Raw genomic sequence first — 19,673 nt, 5'->3', positions numbered from 1 at the left:
AGATGGTTCTGTCCTCACTGAATCTGAGCATGAAAGGCAGTGTTAAATTGAGCGAAATGAGGAATGGCTAAAATGCATGATCTGTTTGGTATTTTGAAAAATGAAAAGTATAAATATGCCTTATATAGGTATGGTCCTACACTATATTCTTCAAATATAGCATGATAGGTCCACTTTAAAGCATGATGCTTCTTTATTCCTTGTTTTCTACATGTTTCATGAACCGCTGGTAGCTACTGTCATTAAATCTTTTTCTCATTATTTGAGATTCTTCAAAGCAAATGGTACATATTTTTCATTTATACCCACTCTCTACAGTCTATGGGAGGAACCATCAGCGATCCCTCTCAGTAACTTTCTCTGTACGCTTTTCAGCATTTCACCAGAACCTACATTATAAACGTGTCCTATTTTCAAAATAAAAACAAACGTAGCGTGCTCCTGTATTCTCCACCCCTTTCACTACAGGCAGCATCAGCAGTAGTCTCCTGTTTCCACCAATCAGCGCCTGTCTGCAGTAAACACCCGCCCTCTGTTCTCTGTGTGTACTTGGAACATTTTGTCTGAGGGTGAACTAGTCCCTACAGCTGGACACTGTACTAGCTTTGTCACTAACAACAGCAAAAAAGCTCCACACTGTTGACAGGCTGGCGTTTAATCTCCACGAAAAACAAGCAGGCAGACGTGAGGACGTCTTACTTTATTAGTTTCCAGTTTAAGTAATGAAAGATAAACACGTCCTCCCTTCATGCTTACTTTCAACAAAAAAGAAGTTATGGATATTTGCGACGGGAAGAAGAGGAGACAGGTAAGCGGCGGTGTGCGGGGCTGCAGGCGGAGGGTGGCCGTGAAGATGAAGCGGGAGTTGGGGAAAGTCCTCTGCTCCTTACGGGTAGAGAACAACAACTGCACGGAGCCCATGGAGGAAGAAGAAGACGGCGACGACTGTTTCTCCATTAGCTTAATGCGGAATGACAGTTTGGAGCCCGCCGTGGCGGTGTCTCCACGGTACAGCTTGCTCCGGGAGGTCGGCCGGGGAAGCTACGGGGTGGTGTATGAGGCGATAGCCAGGAAAACAGGGGCCAGGGTGGCGGTGAAGAGGCTCCAATGCGACGCCCCGGAAAATGTAGAACTTGCTCTGGCAGAGTTCTGGGCTCTGACGAGCCTGGAGAACCGGCACCAGAATGTGGTGCAGCTGGAGGAGTGTGTCCTGCAGAGGAAGGGCCTGGCCCAGAAGATGAGCCATGGGAACAAGCGGTCCAAACAGTACTTGCGTCTGGTGGAGACGTCACTCAAAGGTACAGGCTACTGTCTTGTTTACACCTTAGTCAGCAGAACAATGACACCAATACTAATGATCAAGGAATGCATGCATGAAAGGGAGAGCTAACGAAAGTGACCTCAAATGCATGCCTTTAAACTAATACAAAAAGCAATTGACTAGGGGAAAGTGATTTTGCAAGATTTAGCTCTAAATCCTTTCTTTTTTTTTTAGCTTTGCATTAAAGACTCAGTTGTTCAGCTACAAATGGTTATTTTAAGCCCATGTAAACACGAAAGATGGTGTTTGCAGAACTGTTTTCCTGTAAATCACACCAAACCAAATAGTATATTTCCTTTATGATTCAAGTTCACTGTGTTTCTATACGTTATCTATAGTAGGCTCAGAGAGTACACTGTGTTTCGCTCAGCTCACAAAAGAACACAGTGTACTACTTGGCAGCATACTAACCCATTGCTTGTTGACTGGAAATGTGAACACTAAAACATGACCATTCAGTGTAATATGGGTTTTTATACTGAAATAATACACGTTTATGTTTTGACTGACACATTTTTATTGACTTATTGTTGTCATCAATCCAATTCGACCTACTTATCACTTCATCTGTTGTTGCTCAACTGGCCAAATAGAAATACATAGATATTGAATATATCTTTCAAAAATAAAAATGTAGCATTAAAATACTGCTGGCATCAAAATCCCCATTTTAAATGAATCAGTGTACTGCCTCTTTTGTTTTGAGAGCGTGCCTGCCTGTTATATAAGTGTCACCATTCAGGCTTTTGTGTTGAAATATTAATCTTGAGTTGACATGTTTTGTAGCCACCAAGTGACTATGCCAGTATTTTTAGGTTATAGGAAACAATACAAAGGATTTTTTCCTAATGTGATGTAGAAATATAAAGCCAAGTAGTAAACAATCTGGGTTCATCCGGGCAGGTCAGTATGGGGGAGCTGTTTTGACATACGTAAGCCAGAGGCCTGTAATACGAAGCCGGATTTTCGCTTAGCGAGCTAACTTCAGGGTAAACTCTGGGTTTCCGGTCCTACGACGCTGGTTCACTTCTTACCAGGCTGGATCTCCATGGTAACTTATGCTGAACGGCTAACCTGCTCCGCAGCAGGTTTGGTTCCAGGATAAGAGATCAACTCAGTGAAAGCACCGCCTGCGGACCAATCAAAGCTCCGTGTGCGGAGATTAAAGCTATCAAGTCATATTACTGGATAAATGAAATACAGAAAAACTGCCATTGCAGGATAGACGGCCGGCAAAAATCAACTGACTGTGTGAACTTGAAAATTAATAGAATATCACCTCCCATCAGTGTTTCCGCCAGACCAGGGCTTAGAGGGCGTCCACCCGAGAGCATGTGTGTGACGTCGTGTCGTGTCACGAGACTTGAATTTTGAATTGAGCCGTCCCTTATAGATACTATCTCTTTACGTATTAGTGATGGGAATTCCAGTTATATTTAGTGAGCCGGATCATTTGGCTCGGCTCACTAATGGCGCATTTCCACTGCAGGGCCTCGCACGGCTTAGTACGGTATAGTTAGGCCTTGGTAGGCCAGGCTCACTTTATGCTGCGTTTCCATTACAGTTTAGGAACTGGGGTAGTAACTATAGTAACGCAGTGTAGGCGGAGCCGTGACGTCATCTTCAATGCGAAACACAAAACCAACATCGGCCGTTAGCTGTTAGCCCTCAGAGCTCACAGCTCCTCATATCTGTTCAGAAACTAGACAAAAGTTAAATAAGTACAAACCACAGACTGTCTGTGTAATGGCGAATACAGTCGCTGGTTTATTTATGTCTGTATAGGCCGTTGTTGTGAGTGTTGACGGTCGGAGCATATACAGCGTTAGCTTAGCCGATCTCCATTCAGAAAACACGCATTTTAAAAGGTTTTTTCGCCTGCCGTCTGTCTGCAGACTTGTCAAAGCATTAATTCATGGTTTTTACTAACCGGTATCAGTATGTTGTTACTTCGGCATCATTTTGAAACGCGTATTACAATTTAAATCACGGTAAAATAGGTTCATTTTGTTGTAGTTGCCAGCGATTCTCTCATTGGTTTAGCATACTCAGCCCGGTTGTGTTCCCGGAACGAACCTCAATTTTGGAGTGCCAGAAAAACAGTGAAAAAGTACCCGCTAGCCGGAATTACGCCTAGTGGAAACGCAACCAAAAACGGCACACTTAAACCTACATTTTACCACAGTTTACCACGGAGCCTCAGTTTCGCCGCTGCGAGGCTCCGGCGTTCGCAGTTCACGCGCGTGCTCCACTAGCACCCCCCTGTCAAGGCTCGCCAGCAGTACACTTTCCATCACAGGAACACACGAAAATAATCCCACCAGACTCCTTCGCCCCTCCAACAGAGGGATATCCTTGTCCTTTTTCCTTTTCGGCATTCCAAGCGAGAAAAACTCGATCTTCTCTCGAATTATTAATTGTTTTAGATGCCCTCGGCTCGGGTTCAGGGCGTTCCGAGCTGAATAAGGGCGTCAAATGACGGCAAGACGCCCCCCTGGCGGAAACGCTGCCTTCCATCTTCTGAGCAATCTGACTAATACAACATTAGCGTTAAGTAGGGGTGTAACGGTTCACAAACATTTTGGTTCGGTACGTACCTCGCTTTTTAGGTCACGGTTCGGTATGTTTTCGGTACAGCAGAAAAAGAGATCATAAAATATATATATATATTTTTTAATTATTATTAAACTGTGAATAATGTATTCACTCAAATAAATACAAAATATAATAAAATAAACATTAAAGTGCAGCATTTCGATGAACTGAAATAATTTGTCTTTTAACTTTACTGTACTAGTAGGCTACTCACAAAACATAAAATATTTGTTTTGGGGTTTTTAATTATTATTAAACTGTGAATATTCACTCAAATAAATACAAAATATAATAAAATAAACATTAAGGGGCAGCATTTCGATGAACTGAAATACTCTGTACTTGAACTGTACTGTACTAGCACCTAAGCAGCCAGTTTGACATTAGGACTTGCTTGTCATTGTATTTTCATGTTTTTTTAAAGAAGAATGAACTTGTCCACATTGCTTTCTGAAAGGGCAGATCTGCTGGCACTAACAATGTCTCCTGCTGTGGAGAACACCCTCTCGCTAGGGACAGAGGTAGCAGATACAGCCAGGTAGCGCTTTGCTAACATGGCAACTTAAGAATATTTGGCGTTTGTAATAGCTTTGACTCGGTCTGAACTTTTTGCGAGTGGTGGAGGCTTAAATTCTAGTGGGAGTTGGGTTTGCACTTCAGTGTTTTTTCTTTTGGTACCGGTGATATTCACGTTCGGGTGATGCCTTTTCAAATGAGTGTGCAAGTTTGATGTATTGCCAGCCGATTAACCAATTTTAATTGAACAATGCCGACAAACAGCTTTGGTTCGGTCCATCTGTCTTTGTCCGTCATCCTTGTACGTAACTTCGAAACCAACATTTTCCCAAACCGGAGAACAGGAAGTATGACGCTGTGCTGTCAGTACGCTTCTCCATGTTTGTGATTGGTCAAATGTTGCTAGCCTCGCCCCTTTCATGTGAACGTGCACATAACTAGATAGGGCACACCGGGCTTGAGTTACCGAGTTGATAACCAGCGTCGTAGGACCGCTAAGGGAGAGCGCGTTTGTTTTGGATGAGGTAAGCCGGGTAACTCAAACATATCCAGGGTATGTTGAACTGGATTCGTAGTACAGGCCTCTGTTCACGTACCGTATTGCATACTGTATATTTGTATATAATCAAGCTGATCTTGCAGTTTGAATTAAGATTTATATGTGAGAAAAATAACCAATGTCTATTAGAGCCTGCTTTTTAAATCATCAGGACCAATACATCAGCAAATGCTAGAGAGTACAGATAGAGTGCTGTGGCTTATGAGCCACAACAAGGTGATTTCAAAATGTTATTTGTCATCCAAACCCTCACATTTGAATATCTGTATTTCACCTCAAAATCCATAAAGTGCCAAGAGTTGTTGTTGGATAAACAATGTATTTGCACAGCTCTAGCAGGTACAAACTAAATTGAAACAATTTTCAAATATTGTGTTGAAAATGTAGTGAAAGTAGAACTGTATTTGTGCATACTAGATTTATGTTTTGAATGAGTGTTATACACTGGTTCTGGCATGGATTACCACTAGTTTAAGGGTTAACAAAAGATGAAATGACACAGTTTGACTGCTGTTATCTTACTAATCACGTCTTATCTCTCCATATTCAATCTTCTGCTGCAGGGGAGCGCATCTTGGGCCACCCAGAGGAGCCATGCTATCTGTGGTTCGTCATGGAGTTCTGTGAGGGTGGGGACCTCAATCAGTACATCTTGTCCCGCCGGCCTGACCCCAGCACCAACAGGAGCTTTATGCGCCAGTTGACAAGCGCCGTAGCTTTCTTGCACAAGAACAACATTGTCCATCGTGATCTGAAGCCAGACAACATCCTCATCTCACAGAAGTCCGGTTCCCCCGTTCTCAAAGTGGCGGACTTTGGCCTCAGTAAAGTTTGTGCTGGCCTAAACTCCAAGAACTGTGAAGAGCATCCTGTAGCAGGAGCGGGCGGCAGAGTCAACAATCAGAACAACAACATTGTCAACATAAACAAGTTCTGGCTGTCGTCAGCTTGTGGCTCGGACTTCTACATGGCGCCCGAGGTGTGGGAGGGCCACTACACAGCAAAGGCTGATATCTTCGCCCTCGGCATCATTATCTGGGCGATGATCGAGCGGATCACCTTCATCGATGCAGACTCTAAGCGTGAACTGTTGGGTACATACATACGGCAGGGGACAGAGATTGTACCGGTCGGGGAGGCTCTGTTGGAGAACCCCAAGATGGTTCTCCACATCCCTCAGAAGGCCAGGAGCTCCATGTCTGAAGGGGTGAAGAAACTCCTCCAAGATATGCTTTCAGTCAACCCTCAGGACAGACCAGACGCCTTCCAGCTGGAGGTGCGGATGGACCAAGTCACGTGTGCTGCATGACAGCATTTCCAAAACCTCTCCTTTTTTTACCCATACCAAACAAAGAAGGGACCCCCTTCCTTCCCAGGTAAGCTTGACTTCCCTGATAACTTATTTATCAATGTTAGCTTAAGGTTAGTTGTGTGCAACTAAAAACTGCAGGTCTTGGCTCAAGACAAATGAATGGAGAAGGAAACATAACTGTCTATTGAGCTATTGTTAAATGAATTATAGTCAAGTTTTAAGACTGTGCGATTGGTCTACCTAATAATAACTTACACTATACAGATGTCTCAATTTAAGTTGATGGAAAAAAACTATTTTTTTGCATCAAGTGACTGACACAGCAGTAGTAGTACCACGGTTTGGCCACTACAACCATTTGATTCAACGTCCGGCGCACTTCCTAAAGGCTAGGCCCCAGCTTGTCCATTCTTGTAATACCACTTATTCCTCTAGAGGTGAAAGTGAGGCACTGTACTGCCAGGAAGAATAAGTATAGCAGCCCCAACTCGAGCGCATTTAAGGTATTGTCAATGTTAATGGCAGTAGAGCGTGCTGCGCCTGCGAGATGGACAAAGCCTCCATTAGAAGTTAGCATTTAGCACACCTTTTGCCAGCTCTGTGGCAATAGTCCTGGGAGACTTAATGTTTTTTCTCAAACTCAAACACGGTCATTCCCTCAACTCTGCCATCCCGGTCCCGACAAACTATCAAACCCCCCAGTGGCACAGTAAACACACAGATGGCTAACGCAGAAATCTATAGACTGCTGCACATACAATTTTTTAAATAGCAATTAATTCACCTAGTGAATTAATTTCAGTTTTCCGCACTCTCGCGGGAATATCTCCGCAATGGAGCGAGCTTAAGTTTCAGTTTCGATTGCATGATATAGATATTTGTAATCTGTTCTAGAAAAACGATGTGTTTTTTAGGATTTCAAGAAGCATATAGAACAAACAATGGATGTATTTTATGAACATTTATCCATGCTGAAAGTAGATTTAGATGTGTTAGGAGTGAGATAGAGATTATTATCTATGCATCTGATGAAGCATTGCATGAAGTCTGTTGATGATCAGAGGCTGTTGTTGGGGCTGCATAAACGTTTTTGTATTTTTGTTTTGTAGACAGACCATGCAGGCCTCAGAGAGTTAAACTTGGGCCTGCGACCATAGTTTTATTGTATTTTGTTTTGAAAATCCACAGCGGAGGTTTGTGTCGTACTACATGCGGTGTATTTTGCATATCTCGCAGTAGCCAACAATCTGTGAGTCTGTTGGCTCGGACATAAACTTGTGTTTAAAATAATACTACATAATAAATGTAGTCTACATTTCATAATAAGAGGTGTAAAACCTGAGAGGATTTTAAATCGCATTTGAACTAAATGCTTATACAATCTGTAGTTGTATTTGTATTGTTGATTTAATGTGTGAACGAGGCGATATAGAGAAGGTTAAGCTGTCATTATTAGGCTGTAATTTGTTATATACTGTTGGAATGGGTAAGCAGGCCTATTGTTTTTGGATATTTGTGGAGTTAGGTGGTCCATGAGTGTTTTTTATTGGTTAAGTGGTCCTTGGTATGAAAAAGTTTGAGAAACACTGCGCTAGTGGATTGTCAAAGGGGGAGCCTCTTTTTCGGGGAAATTATAAACATGGCTAGTCCGCCCCTGAAAATGTATATGCAAACGTTATTATTAATAATAATTAAAAAAATATATATATAAAAAAAATGTATCAATTTTTTTTATACATTTTTATTTATTTTTTTATTTTCCATTTTTATTTTGTAATCATCTCGCGACCCCCACACTTTGGGAACCCCTGCACTATCCCAACCACAAAACATGAGACAACGTGTTGGCCTGTTTTCTTCACTTCAAATATAGTTCCTAAGCTTGACTGCTGCTCCTGAGTTCTGACAAAGTGTCCCACGTCACTGTCGAGGACACAGGATTAGGTATCTACTGCACAGTGCACAGACCAGATCTACTGATAAGGTTAACAAGATGACTTGACGGGTTGTTGTAGGGAGCTTAAAGGAACGTGTAGATGAATTTGAAAGGTGAAGAAGTGCGATCTAAGGGCACAGATCTCAGATTTGCACGTGTAACCAAGAGGTAACATCCTTGGCCTGAGGGCAAACAGACTGGCTTTAAATAAAACACAGTCAGGCTGTGTGTGTGTGGGTTTGTGTATTTGAAAAACTTTGTGAGAGTTAAGATAAAAACAGTTAGTTATGGAGTTAGTTTCACTCCCACACACTCCCCCTCCTTGCCTGAAACACCTCCATTGGACTCCTTTGTTTACTTCTGTAACAATAGGGCATCACTATGTAACACTTGGCCCCCTATTGGCTAGCGTTCCAACATATTGTACGTGAGGGGTGGGACATCTCTAAGCGGTTGACCAATCACAACAGAGCTGGCCAGCTAACCAATCAGAGCAGACTAGGCTCTGGTTTCAGACAGAGGTGCTGCAGCACTGGCAGTATGAGGAAAATAAAGAGCTTTTTGAGACATGTCACAGTAGAGACACTAAATACTAATATGAAGCATCACTTTCTATTATTGATTTATTGCTCTTTAATGACTTGAACCTTCGGTCTGTTTGTTCGTCGACATTTGACAATTAGCTTTCCAATCCTCTCATTCTCTTTGTTAACCCCCCATCCTGTGACGGGACAGCTCTGGGCTGTTAGCAGGATGGACTGAGAGTGTTGTTGCATGCTAGGTCTCTGCTGCAGATTGGCCCCACTCCCCCCGCTGCATGATGAGATGGCATGTAAAGGCCCAGATACACCGGCCCAAAATCGGCAGTAAATGGGAGTCGGGCCGAACATGAGCGTGGGCACGCCCTATTCGGAGTGGTGTGCACCTCACCGTCGGGTCTTTTCTGCCGACCTGACGCCTTTTCTTGCCGATTCAACATGTTGAATCGGCGTCGGGAACACCACCGGAAGTCGGACAAAGGGATAACACTGATTGGCTGTTCAGCTAGCGAATCAGTGCATGAGAAGCGTTAACGGAAGTGAGGGAGGTAAACAAATGATTTGAAATGGAAGATGGAACACACTCGGACGGCTATTTCACCTCATCGGTTTATAGAGGTTTGCGGTGTGTTCCAGTGCGGCAAATACGCAGGAGAGTCCGGCGACGCAACAGTCGGTGTCGGCGTCGGCGACTTCTCAGGTGACTGGCCGGTGTATCTGGGCCTTTACGCAACAGGCCTGAGCTACTCCAACTGGAACTGTCATCTGGTGGAGAGAGGGATTAGTGGCTGTAAACAGCAGAGAGGAGGTGGGGTGGAAGTTGTGTATTTATGTCAGGAGCTGGTTAACTGAGGGGACGGGTAATGAAAGCACAGTGACGATACTGACAGCACTAATGGGATTAAACTGTCCTAATCTCTGAGGAAATGACATGTAGGGCGCATATTGTTTCATTAGTCCGTGTGGACATGGATAGCATTATCATGATATAACATCACCATTAACCTATTCACTTATCCACTAAACTGACTGCTTTTACTGGCCCATTCACCCACTCCTGTTTTATGCAAGAATATATATAAATAGCATTTGGAAGTGTGTGCAGAAAATACTAAATATGTAATGAGTTTGAGGATTGGAGATCCCTTTTAAGATGTAACCATATGTGTATATGTTTCATTTTTGTGTGACAGCCCCCTGCCCATCAATCTCTGTCCATACCCCCTCCTTCATGTCCTCCTCTGCTACACAATGACAGAGCTGCTTCTGTGTCAGGGCTTCTGGATGCTCGGTCTGGAACATTTTGTCCTCTTGCTGCCTTCAAGCTGTGGGCCGACTCTGAAGTGGGCCAGAGCTCTGTAAACCCTGGCCCCATGTGTACACACCTCACTTTGGGAGTTTGGATTTTATTGACAGCATAAGCAGGATTTTTACAAGTTGAGGCATTTTCAGGGTGTTGTCCTTGCACTGCACGCATGAATGCCTCCAGACACTTTAATAAAGATACTCATGCCCTAAAGCAGGGGGCGAATGCTCTTAGAATGTTTCTTCAATATTTTATATATATATATATATATATATATATATATATATATATATATATATAAGCATAGGGTTACATTTAGAGCAAAGGCAGTTGGGTCCAAGAGAATGCTGATGTTGCTCCTTTAAAGGAAATGAAGTTGTTTGTACAGAACGCTGTGTCTGTGTTGGCTCAGTCAGCGGGGGGTATTAGGGAGGGGTTGGGAAATGCCAGAGAGAGGCCACCTTTTATGGGATTTTTGGAATGGGTTTGATGATTGCATTGGCTTTCTTACACAACATGGTTGTAAAAGTAAGCATTCAGTGGGTGAGAAAGTTTAAAGAGGCAAACACATTCATGATAGCTAACACATTTTATTCAGCAGGATAATCTCCACATATTAGCACCACTTTGTGATTTTTTTAAGCGTAGATGCAATCAGCAGAAGTAAAAAGCTAACGCTAGGCTACAAAGGAGCTACATAATGGTCGAATAGCTGCGCATCACCATCGCTTAGCTGTAGGCGGTCTGATGACGTTTTTTAGTCTCTTTTGGTCACTTTAGACACTTTGAAGCTACGGACATTGATGACCGGGGTATTTACTGACGTTTTTCATGTTTTAGAACAAATACGTTAAAGCTCTTCAGCTTATTTCAGGCTTCTAACCACAAACACTTTGGAAAAAACGTTGACTTAGAGAAAAGGTTATTTCTGGGTTTTAGTACTAATTTCTTCACCATTCTATACAGTCCAGAATCACTGTCCTCCCACAGTGCTCTGGAACAACACAGAGCCACATCTCTTCTACTCCGCTGCTCCCATTCATGGTGGCTTTGGTGGATCTAATAGGCTGTAAGCTCTAAACACCATGTTAATCCCCTTGCAGTCTGCGTACCATCTATTGAATCCGCGCCGCTCATGCAGGTGCTGTACGCTCATATTTTGGATTCTCGTCTGTCCACTGCTGTGTTGACAGTTCCTTTTGTTTGAATGGTTCTACCAAAGCTGACAGGGTTCATTAATAATAGATGGATAAAGATGTGGTCTGCATCTGTTGCAGGAAACAGAGATTAGTCTCCTCCCTCTGATATTACTTTGGGTTTTATGAATTTGCTCTGTCACTGTTATCGACTGATCAATCTGCCCTGGGACAGAATGAGAACATAAGAATTTCAATATGGCAGGATTAACCAATGGACACATGTTGGAACAAACAATGAAACAAACCATTAGCTGCTTGGTTACAGTTTCAGTTATTGTTTTTGAAACTGTACAGATTTGATCATTATGTTGCACTTTGTCTGCTGGGAAAGCATTGTCAGTTTTTAATCTAAAAGCAATTGTAGGCACTCACTTAAACTTACGTAAGGAACCGTTTTTATGAATGCCAGCAGAGACCACATGACCACAACATGTTAACACTCCCTCTCAAACTGGTTATCACTCAGACCCGCCCCAGTGTCCTGTGCTCCCTAAGAAACCAGCCAACCACTTTCCCAAAGAAGCCACTTCCTGATGAATTTCACTCGGGTTAGTCTGCTTTTGTGTTATACACTAACAGGATCTGACTGAAAGTAATACATGAAATGTCTTTCATGTGTTCAATATTTCCTTAAACTTCCCTGGAAAGCTTAATCAATGTAACTATGAAATGATTGGAAATGTCCTGGAAAATATTTTCTAAATGTAGATTTTACCTCTTATTTTTAATACTTTTTATTTATCGGCATATTACATAAAACAGATGCACTTTATTCAGAATAAAAACTCAGCTGCTGATAGGGAGGGGGAGATTCGGCCTTTCCTTCAAAGGTGGAACTGATTAATCTGATCAGAGAGAAGTAGACTCCTCTGCTGCCTCGACAAGTCCCCCAGCCCGCTGACAGCCGCTTCCAAGTCATCTGCTGTAAGGATATCCGTTGGCGTTCTCGTCCAGTCCGCTGATGACAGCTTCCGAGTCGTCTGCTGTAAGGATGTCCGCGAGGTACTTCCTGATGTCGTCTAGGGTCCTTCCTGATGATTTCCACGCCGCACACTGGCTCCAGAAGTCCCCCTTTTCTCCTAGGCGGACGGCATGAGATGTCCTCTGGGTCACTCAGTGGGGGCCGGAGTTGAGCCACGTAGGCCTGACGACCTTCAGCCAGACGAACTCCGCTGTGTCGGCCTCCTGCTCCTCGGGTCCCCCTTTGGCGTCAGGAACCTGTGTGGAGAAATCTGATACCCACCCCTCAAGTCTACGCTCAGGGCTCCAGGGCCCTCAGGTGTTTGACCCACCACTGGTAGGCTGCTTGGAGCCTGTTGGTGGGGTGTCTTAAAACAACAGCTGTCTGTGAACAGGTTTTCTAAACTAGTTGCAGACCTCCTATGTGCCGCTTCAGAATCCTAATACTTGGCCTGTGTCAACAAAATAAACCTCAACATCTTTAGGTGAACTAAGTAACATATTTCAATAGCTCTGAATTTCTGACAAGCATCTGTGTTATTTTTAAATGAAATCCTTGAGATCCTATTTAAAATCTAAATATAATATTAACTGCTAATGTTTCTGGTAATGGAACACACTAGTGTAATGGATTAAAAACAACTAAAATCATGATACTGACAAAGTGAATCATTTCCTGGTGATACTGCTTCTACCTGTCAGTGCTTAGATATTATCAAGCTGAAAAAATGAATACAGAAATCCAACATACTGTCATCAAATATCTTTCTATTATGAATTTAAATTAAATGTATCCCCATAATGTTACCTCAATAAAGTCTATGGCTTTTACTTCTTTACCAGGCTAGTTACAAGATGTTGTCTAAATTAAATCTCATTACATTACTATGTTTTAGCTTAACTGTAATATGTTCTTTCTACAATTCAAACCTCAGTTACTTTAATACCTGTTGAAATATTACAAAATTGTTTCATTATCACAGGTCAACTTCTCTGGTATTCCCTTCTGGAATGACATCTCTCACAGTAGCCCCTTGGCCACTGATTCTGCATCTGTGTTACCTGTTATAACTCAATCAATATTAGAAACATGTCAACATTCATCAAACAGTATCTTATCCCCAGATATGGAGCAGGTTAAATCTAAAACTGTCAATCAATGGTCAGATTGAACCTCCGAGTTGGGGCGGCAGGTTTCTTTCAGTCCCTAAATGAAAAAATCCCACAGAGGCCAACCTACGGACTTGAATGAGCCGGGCGGTGTGTCGCATTTGTTTAAAAAAGGTAGCGACAAAAGCAGGCAATACCACACATTTTAAACTACACCTAAAACACAACCACTCCATTCCGTTTTCCCAGCTGGTAGCAAACACGGCAGCTGGAGATGGAGAGCCCACACCTTCCCGACAGTTTATAATCAAAGATGCATTTGCCTGACAATGCAAACATGTTGGTGTTCCTTGCTCGAAAACTTTGAAAAACAGATTTGGATATGGCCTGTTGAGGCATCTGGGTCTTTGTATGGACAGTGGACAGTAGACTGTACACATGACTGTTGTTTTAAGGAGATTTTTTTTGCTTGTGAGACAATGTGTGCTCATATTGATTTATTTATATATATATTTATATATATATATATTTATCTATCTATCTATATAGAGATGGATAGATAGATAGATGGATTGAGAGCTCTGTTTTCCAGCCTGAGTCTATTTAATTTATTGTTTGGGTTGTGTGTGATTTAATTAATTTATTATAATTTAATTAATTTGTTTTATTTAATATATATCATTTATATATTTTAATATTATTTCACATTTCATTTGCAATGTTGAATGTTCAATAAAAAGTTCTGTTTGAAAGGATGTACTAGAATTATTATGATATATTATCACTATGTCAGTGGTCTAAAATGGTCTTACAATGGTGCCGACAATATTATCGTTTATCGCAATAATTTCCAGGAACATTTATCGTCCAACAAAATTATTTATCGTGACAGGCCTAACAACAACAAAGAAACAAGAACAAACTGAAAAACAAAATAAATACTAATTTAGATTTTTTAACCACATGCCCTTCATCCGTTACTGAGTTTCCAGATAATAGTGGCTTGCTTTCTGTTTAATACCAGCTTATACTTTTAAAAAAGCTGTAAAACCAGTAAACAAATAGTTGCTCCGCCTTCAACACACCTCCATCTTTGCCGAGCTGCTCACAGTCTGTGTCATTTGCAGTCAGTGTTGAGTCCCTTGGAGGCATGTTCAGAGTTCAGAAAGTTCACACACAGGTATAACTTCTCCTCACAGCTGTTCTCGGGAAAAGAAAACTGAGTGAGTTGAAGCCACGCCCAGTGAGTACTGACAGACCCATCAGGGCATCATGAACTCTTCGGAATGTCTTTCAAAATTTGTCTTAAAGAACAGATATCAGTCTGAGTGTGATGGTAGAGGAAGGAAAACAGGGTTGAGGGTTGATCCATTTGCGTTTGAAAAAGAGATGAACAAATGAGATTAAATCACTATCCAGTGGCCTCTGTCAACCCCTGGAGCAGAAAAACAGATCGATAGCACGACAGGCTTTAAGCATGACACGATACTTTATGACCTGACAGCACCGCAGAGACATCTGAAAGGAACATATACTGTAGGGTGAACCCTGGGACGCATTGCAAAGCTGAGTGCTGTCTTCATTCTCAATATTTGAATTATTTTCTATATGGGGTGCTTTTTATCCAATATCCCCATATTCTACATTATCTTCCCCAGTATTCTACTTTGAAAAAAAGTGCTCATCCTCAGCGGTGACATAAGCACTTTCCATGCCTCCATTCTGCACGTCATCCCCGACACGCGTGCCGGCTAAGCTGACCCACTTGTGTTTATACCATGTGCTGTGAGCTTTTGTATCATAAGAGGACAGAAAACAAACTGCTGCACGTTGGCCGCTGGGCTATTATTAGAGCACAGCGCTGAACTAGCCCTAGATACATATACAGAAAGTAATACCAACACATACATTATTAATCCCACTAGGGGACCTCTGCTCACTCTGGTACTATATACAGTACAGTGCAAGCACATGCAAACCTATACATGTGGGAACTATACACATCAGACCTATTTTATGTATTTTAAAGAGAAGCAAAGGGGGTTGCCATTTTCATGCAAGTGCAAATAAGTCGAACCAGTGACCATCCAATTCACAAGCAAAGTCTCCCTGGCCTGAGCAACTGACACCCCCAATACACCCAGTTGTCAGCTGGGGGTGTCCTTTGGATGCAGGCAAAGAGAAATCCATTATCAACCAGTGTTGCTTTATTGAGGCATCAATGTCTATCAATATGCATAAAGCATAACTATATACATGTTGTATACAAAACACTTTTTGTAAATGTTCTCTTACAATTAGGTCTGTTGGACCTGGTTGTTGATTTGTTTATAATGAGATCTAATACATAATCTCAATAATTACTCGACGCTCAGGACCACTGCTGAGGAGGATGCTGGCTCTGACTAGGGACTATATGCAGTCATATCAATCCGCAGAAAGAAGTCCGGTCAATTTAACGTCAGCGATGGCCAGAAAAAGCTAATTAGATTGACTTTATCAGAAAAAACAAGGAATACTTATAATATTTATTTGTATGAGTAGAAATCTCTGTATTCATGACTTCTAAACTGAAAATGGCGCAATAGAAGGAAAGGACAGGAAGCAGGAAACAAGGATTGAGTGAGGAAATGTTAATAATAAAAGAGTTGGCATGTACCCATTGATTACCTTCAAAATCTAATTTCAGGAAATAAAACAATGATGGTGAGATGAATAGTGTAATAAAATAGCCAAGTCCCTTTTATAAAATGTTTTCAAAACCTAATGGACTGATGGAATTGAAGCCTAACTTGTAATTTTCTCGCTCCATGCTGACTCTTGTTGTGTCTCTGCAGATTCGTTTACTACATGGACTCCAATGGGAAAAGGAAAACTGAAATGTGAAGACAACAATCATGATCTGAGTGGAAAGTGATGGACTGGCTAATGATTCCAAATCTGTCTGTTTTCAAAACCAGACACTACGACTTCCAGTCCCATCCAGTTACAATCACTTTCACCATGGAGCTGTCTAACAGCTGGATAGTGACTGAGCGGATGTTAAAACCAGGTTTATGATATTTGTTGTTTTATATTTTATTCCCGCCCCGGTATAGGTCCGCTCCTCTCTTACATTTATGATGTGCTTGGCTGTGGCACAGGAAAAGTACTGGAGTCATATGTTCAAAGCGTTATTTTACCCTATAAGTGTGGTATAAGGATCATTTCTTGTGCCTTAAAAATTCCAAACAAGTGCGATTGGATCATGAAATAAAATGATTTTGTTTGTTACAGTGGACATTTGCACACCAAGACAACCAAAATGCATGCAGGTGTCTTTCTGCAGAAATGTGCAACTGACCAATGGGATTTGTTTGCCTTCAATGATGTCACCTTTTGTAAACAACTGTATTGGCTGCAATCATTTGAAGTGTGAATGATCATTTGGCGGCCCTCCTCTTCTCAAAAGCAAGTGCAGCCTTGATGTTGAAGCTAAAATATACAGAACTTAAACTAAATCATCAAAGTGTTCGTGTCAAAATCACAGACACGCTAATGTTAACAAGACTTACACAATTATTTCACAATTCTGTGCCAGAGGTAGCAGGCCTGCGTACAACTCTGTGCTATTGAAACCAAACTATGTGCAGCAGGGAATCCCTATTGGTTTCTTTGTTCCTGTTGAATCCAAAGAGCAGCTGTTGGACAAATTGCTAACATCTGTTTATCATAACTGCACACATGTGAACTTATTTTCCTAATTTACAGTCATAACAATCATTATCATTTCATGAGTTTATGACTGTATGGTAAATTTGTACTGAATGTCTTTTACATTTACTTTGAACACAGCTAGTGAATCAGTAATCCCCTGGTATTCAGCGAGCTCTGTTCTCCATCCTGAGGGTGTGAAGGTGTTGGATGAGTGTGATGTGAATGCAGGGCGTTCTACAAAGCAGTATTGAGACATGTGGCTGAATCTTTCATGAGGGATTTGGAGCCTCTCGAAGGAAATTTGAAGATTTGCCATCTGGGAATAATCCCCCAAAGCAGTCAGGGGATTGTAACTGTCTCCATCTTACATTCCCTCTTCACTGAAGTGCTTTGCTGTGGCACGTAGTTACACTCATGTGATTGTTGCAACCGGTGTTGTAAGAAAGACGTGATTGAATTCAAACAAATCATGAACCATGGCGTTAAACAACAATGTAAAGCCACACGACTGATCCACAGGTGACAGGAAGCAAGAAGGATTCCCAGGGAGATTGAATGATGCAAAACTATAACAGGAGCGGGAAAGCTTCCACAGAATGATTGAAGCATACACAACGCTGTGCTAGGAATCACTTAACCCTTTGCTTCATAGCTCTGCATACCATCTGGTTTCCTTCAGTGACTCAGCAGTAGTAGTACATTTTAAGGTGTTTTGTTGTGTGGCCCTACCTCATTCTCAGCACTTTGAAACCTCTTACCTTTGTCTTAGATACGGGGATCTTCTCTGTGTGCTGTTTTGCTTAGCTAACACCTAGCCTTCCCTTTGCGATTGCTACATCTGCAACACCTGCTATCTTCTTTCCTAATGGTTGGATTACAGGAATTAGTACACAATGTTGCTGTTAGCATTCAACAACTGCACCTCCCATAAGGCTATATTAGTACTAGAGGTGTACTGGAGGCGGATGTGCATTTCGATAGTGATAAGATGTTTTAGCTTTTAATCACACTCAAAGAAGTAAAGAAAACTGATGTAGCCTTGTGGCTGTGTTTGTTTAAGACTGAGATGCATCCATTTGGAGCACCTTGGGTGGTGTAGTTAGAATAAAACACACAACATAAAAGAGGATGCACATTTTTAATGTTTAGTAGATTCCTCAATTTGCAAAAACTGACCTTTAAATTAGATCTTATCTTAAGATCATGGTAGGACCCATGACCTTTCATAGACTGGCTATCAGGTGATGTAGCGGTTGAATGCTAACACAAAACGTGTTAAAACATTAAGATATTCAGTTTTTGGAAAGAGATTTTCTCTTTCCAGAACTCTTCGAGATGTCTTCTCTCTGAATTGCTCTGCAGTGTTAATTATACATGTTTATTTAATCATCTAACTCCACATTTACTTTACATGAAATTGCTTGAGCTAGCTGAGGATCTGAACTGAACCCTGCCCTCAGTGCATATTCTGTAAGAGCAGTTTCAGTGAGATCTTCTGCAAATGATTCCACTTGAAAACTACACTATGCAAAATGTTTCACTGCCTCACTGTAAAGCCCGTACAGAGCCACACAGTTCTCAAACAATTGTGTGTAATATCTTGACCCTTTTTCTCTATCAATGCATATTTCCAGTGTGTACAGAAATGTTTGTTGTAGTAAATAAGAAATGTTTTTGTTAATAAAGCTGATACGAGCCATTCGATGTTTTGACAAAGCATCATTTTCTTTTGCTGTAAATATGTTTGACAACTTTTCTTGGAATAAACGACCAAAACAATTCCTATGTGTGTGAGTTTTTTATAACAGAAAAACAGCAGGAAAGGACTCTTTAAAGTAGAGGCACTAAGACTCAGGTTCATGATATACACTCGACAATGAGCAGAATAGGTCCCCTTTAAGTTATGTATCAAAATATGAATTATTTTTGCTCCAAAAAATATAACAGTTTTATGTCTTTAAAAGCCTATAACATACATGCAACGACATATAATCTAATTTGTTTTGTATGGTGTCTTTCCATTATATATCAGAGGTGGAAGAAGTACTCAGATCTTATCTCAGACAGAAATACCATAACTCAATAAGTTAATCAAGTATAAGTACAAAAATAGCTTCAAGATATACTTTAAATACCAAAAGTAGTACTTGTTCTGCATATTGTTCCATTTCAGAATAATATCAAATCAAGTTTTATTTATATAGCACATTTTAAAAACGATTTTTGGTTGTGCCAAAGTGCTGTATATACAGTAAAAAATACTTTGCAATAAGGACACTTTACAACAAATACAACAGCACAGTTTGTGCAGAATATCAGTATGAGAAAAAAATATATGTATGATATGTTTTATAATGATTGATAATTAAAGTGTTCTCAAAGCTTGTAAAGGTGCAGCTAGTTTGAATGACTTTGTATACTACAGGGTAGCTTGTGAATTTACTCCAGGTGGAACTAAAGTCTGATTGAACACTTGGTTATATTTCACATCATTCATCCAAATCTGTGAAGTAACTAAAGGTATTAAATACATGTAGTGGAGTACAAGTACACTCTACCTGTGAATTGTAGTTGAGTAGAAGTACTAAGAAATTATACAAGTCCCTCAAAATGTTACTTAAGTA

At 41.2% G+C, this 19,673-nt stretch overlaps 1 protein-coding gene across 1 annotated transcript; it reads left to right on the top strand.

Moving 5' to 3' along the window:
* Window positions 1–512: 512 nt before the first annotated feature.
* On the top strand, window positions 513–18,828 carry stk35 (serine/threonine kinase 35). The gene is made up of 3 exons (XM_079679489.1): window positions 513–1,298; window positions 5,555–6,367; window positions 16,191–18,828. The coding sequence occupies exons 1-2, from the start codon at window positions 749–751 to the stop codon at window positions 6,298–6,300; spliced, it is 1,296 nt and encodes a 431-aa protein (XP_079535615.1). The 5' UTR covers window positions 513–748; the 3' UTR covers window positions 6,301–6,367; window positions 16,191–18,828.
* The last annotated feature ends 845 nt before the right edge of the window (window positions 18,829–19,673 follow it).

The sequence above is a fragment of the Notothenia rossii genome (genome assembly GCF_949606895.1).
Source record: "Notothenia rossii genome assembly, chromosome: 4".
Lineage (NCBI taxonomy): Eukaryota > Metazoa > Chordata > Actinopteri > Perciformes > Nototheniidae > Notothenia > Notothenia rossii.
Note: the sequence above shows the minus strand (reverse complement) of the source record. Positions and strands in the feature narration are given on the sequence as shown.

Excerpts from the sequence above, each read along its gene's own strand:
- stk35 (XM_079679489.1), top strand. The coding sequence starts at position 749 with ATGCTTACTTTCAACAAAAAAGAAGTTATGGATATTTGCGACGGGAAG. Across the intron at positions 1,299-5,554 it reads GGTGGAGACGTCACTCAAAG|GGGAGCGCATCTTGGGCCAC; the intron begins GTACAGGCTACT and ends CTTCTGCTGCAG.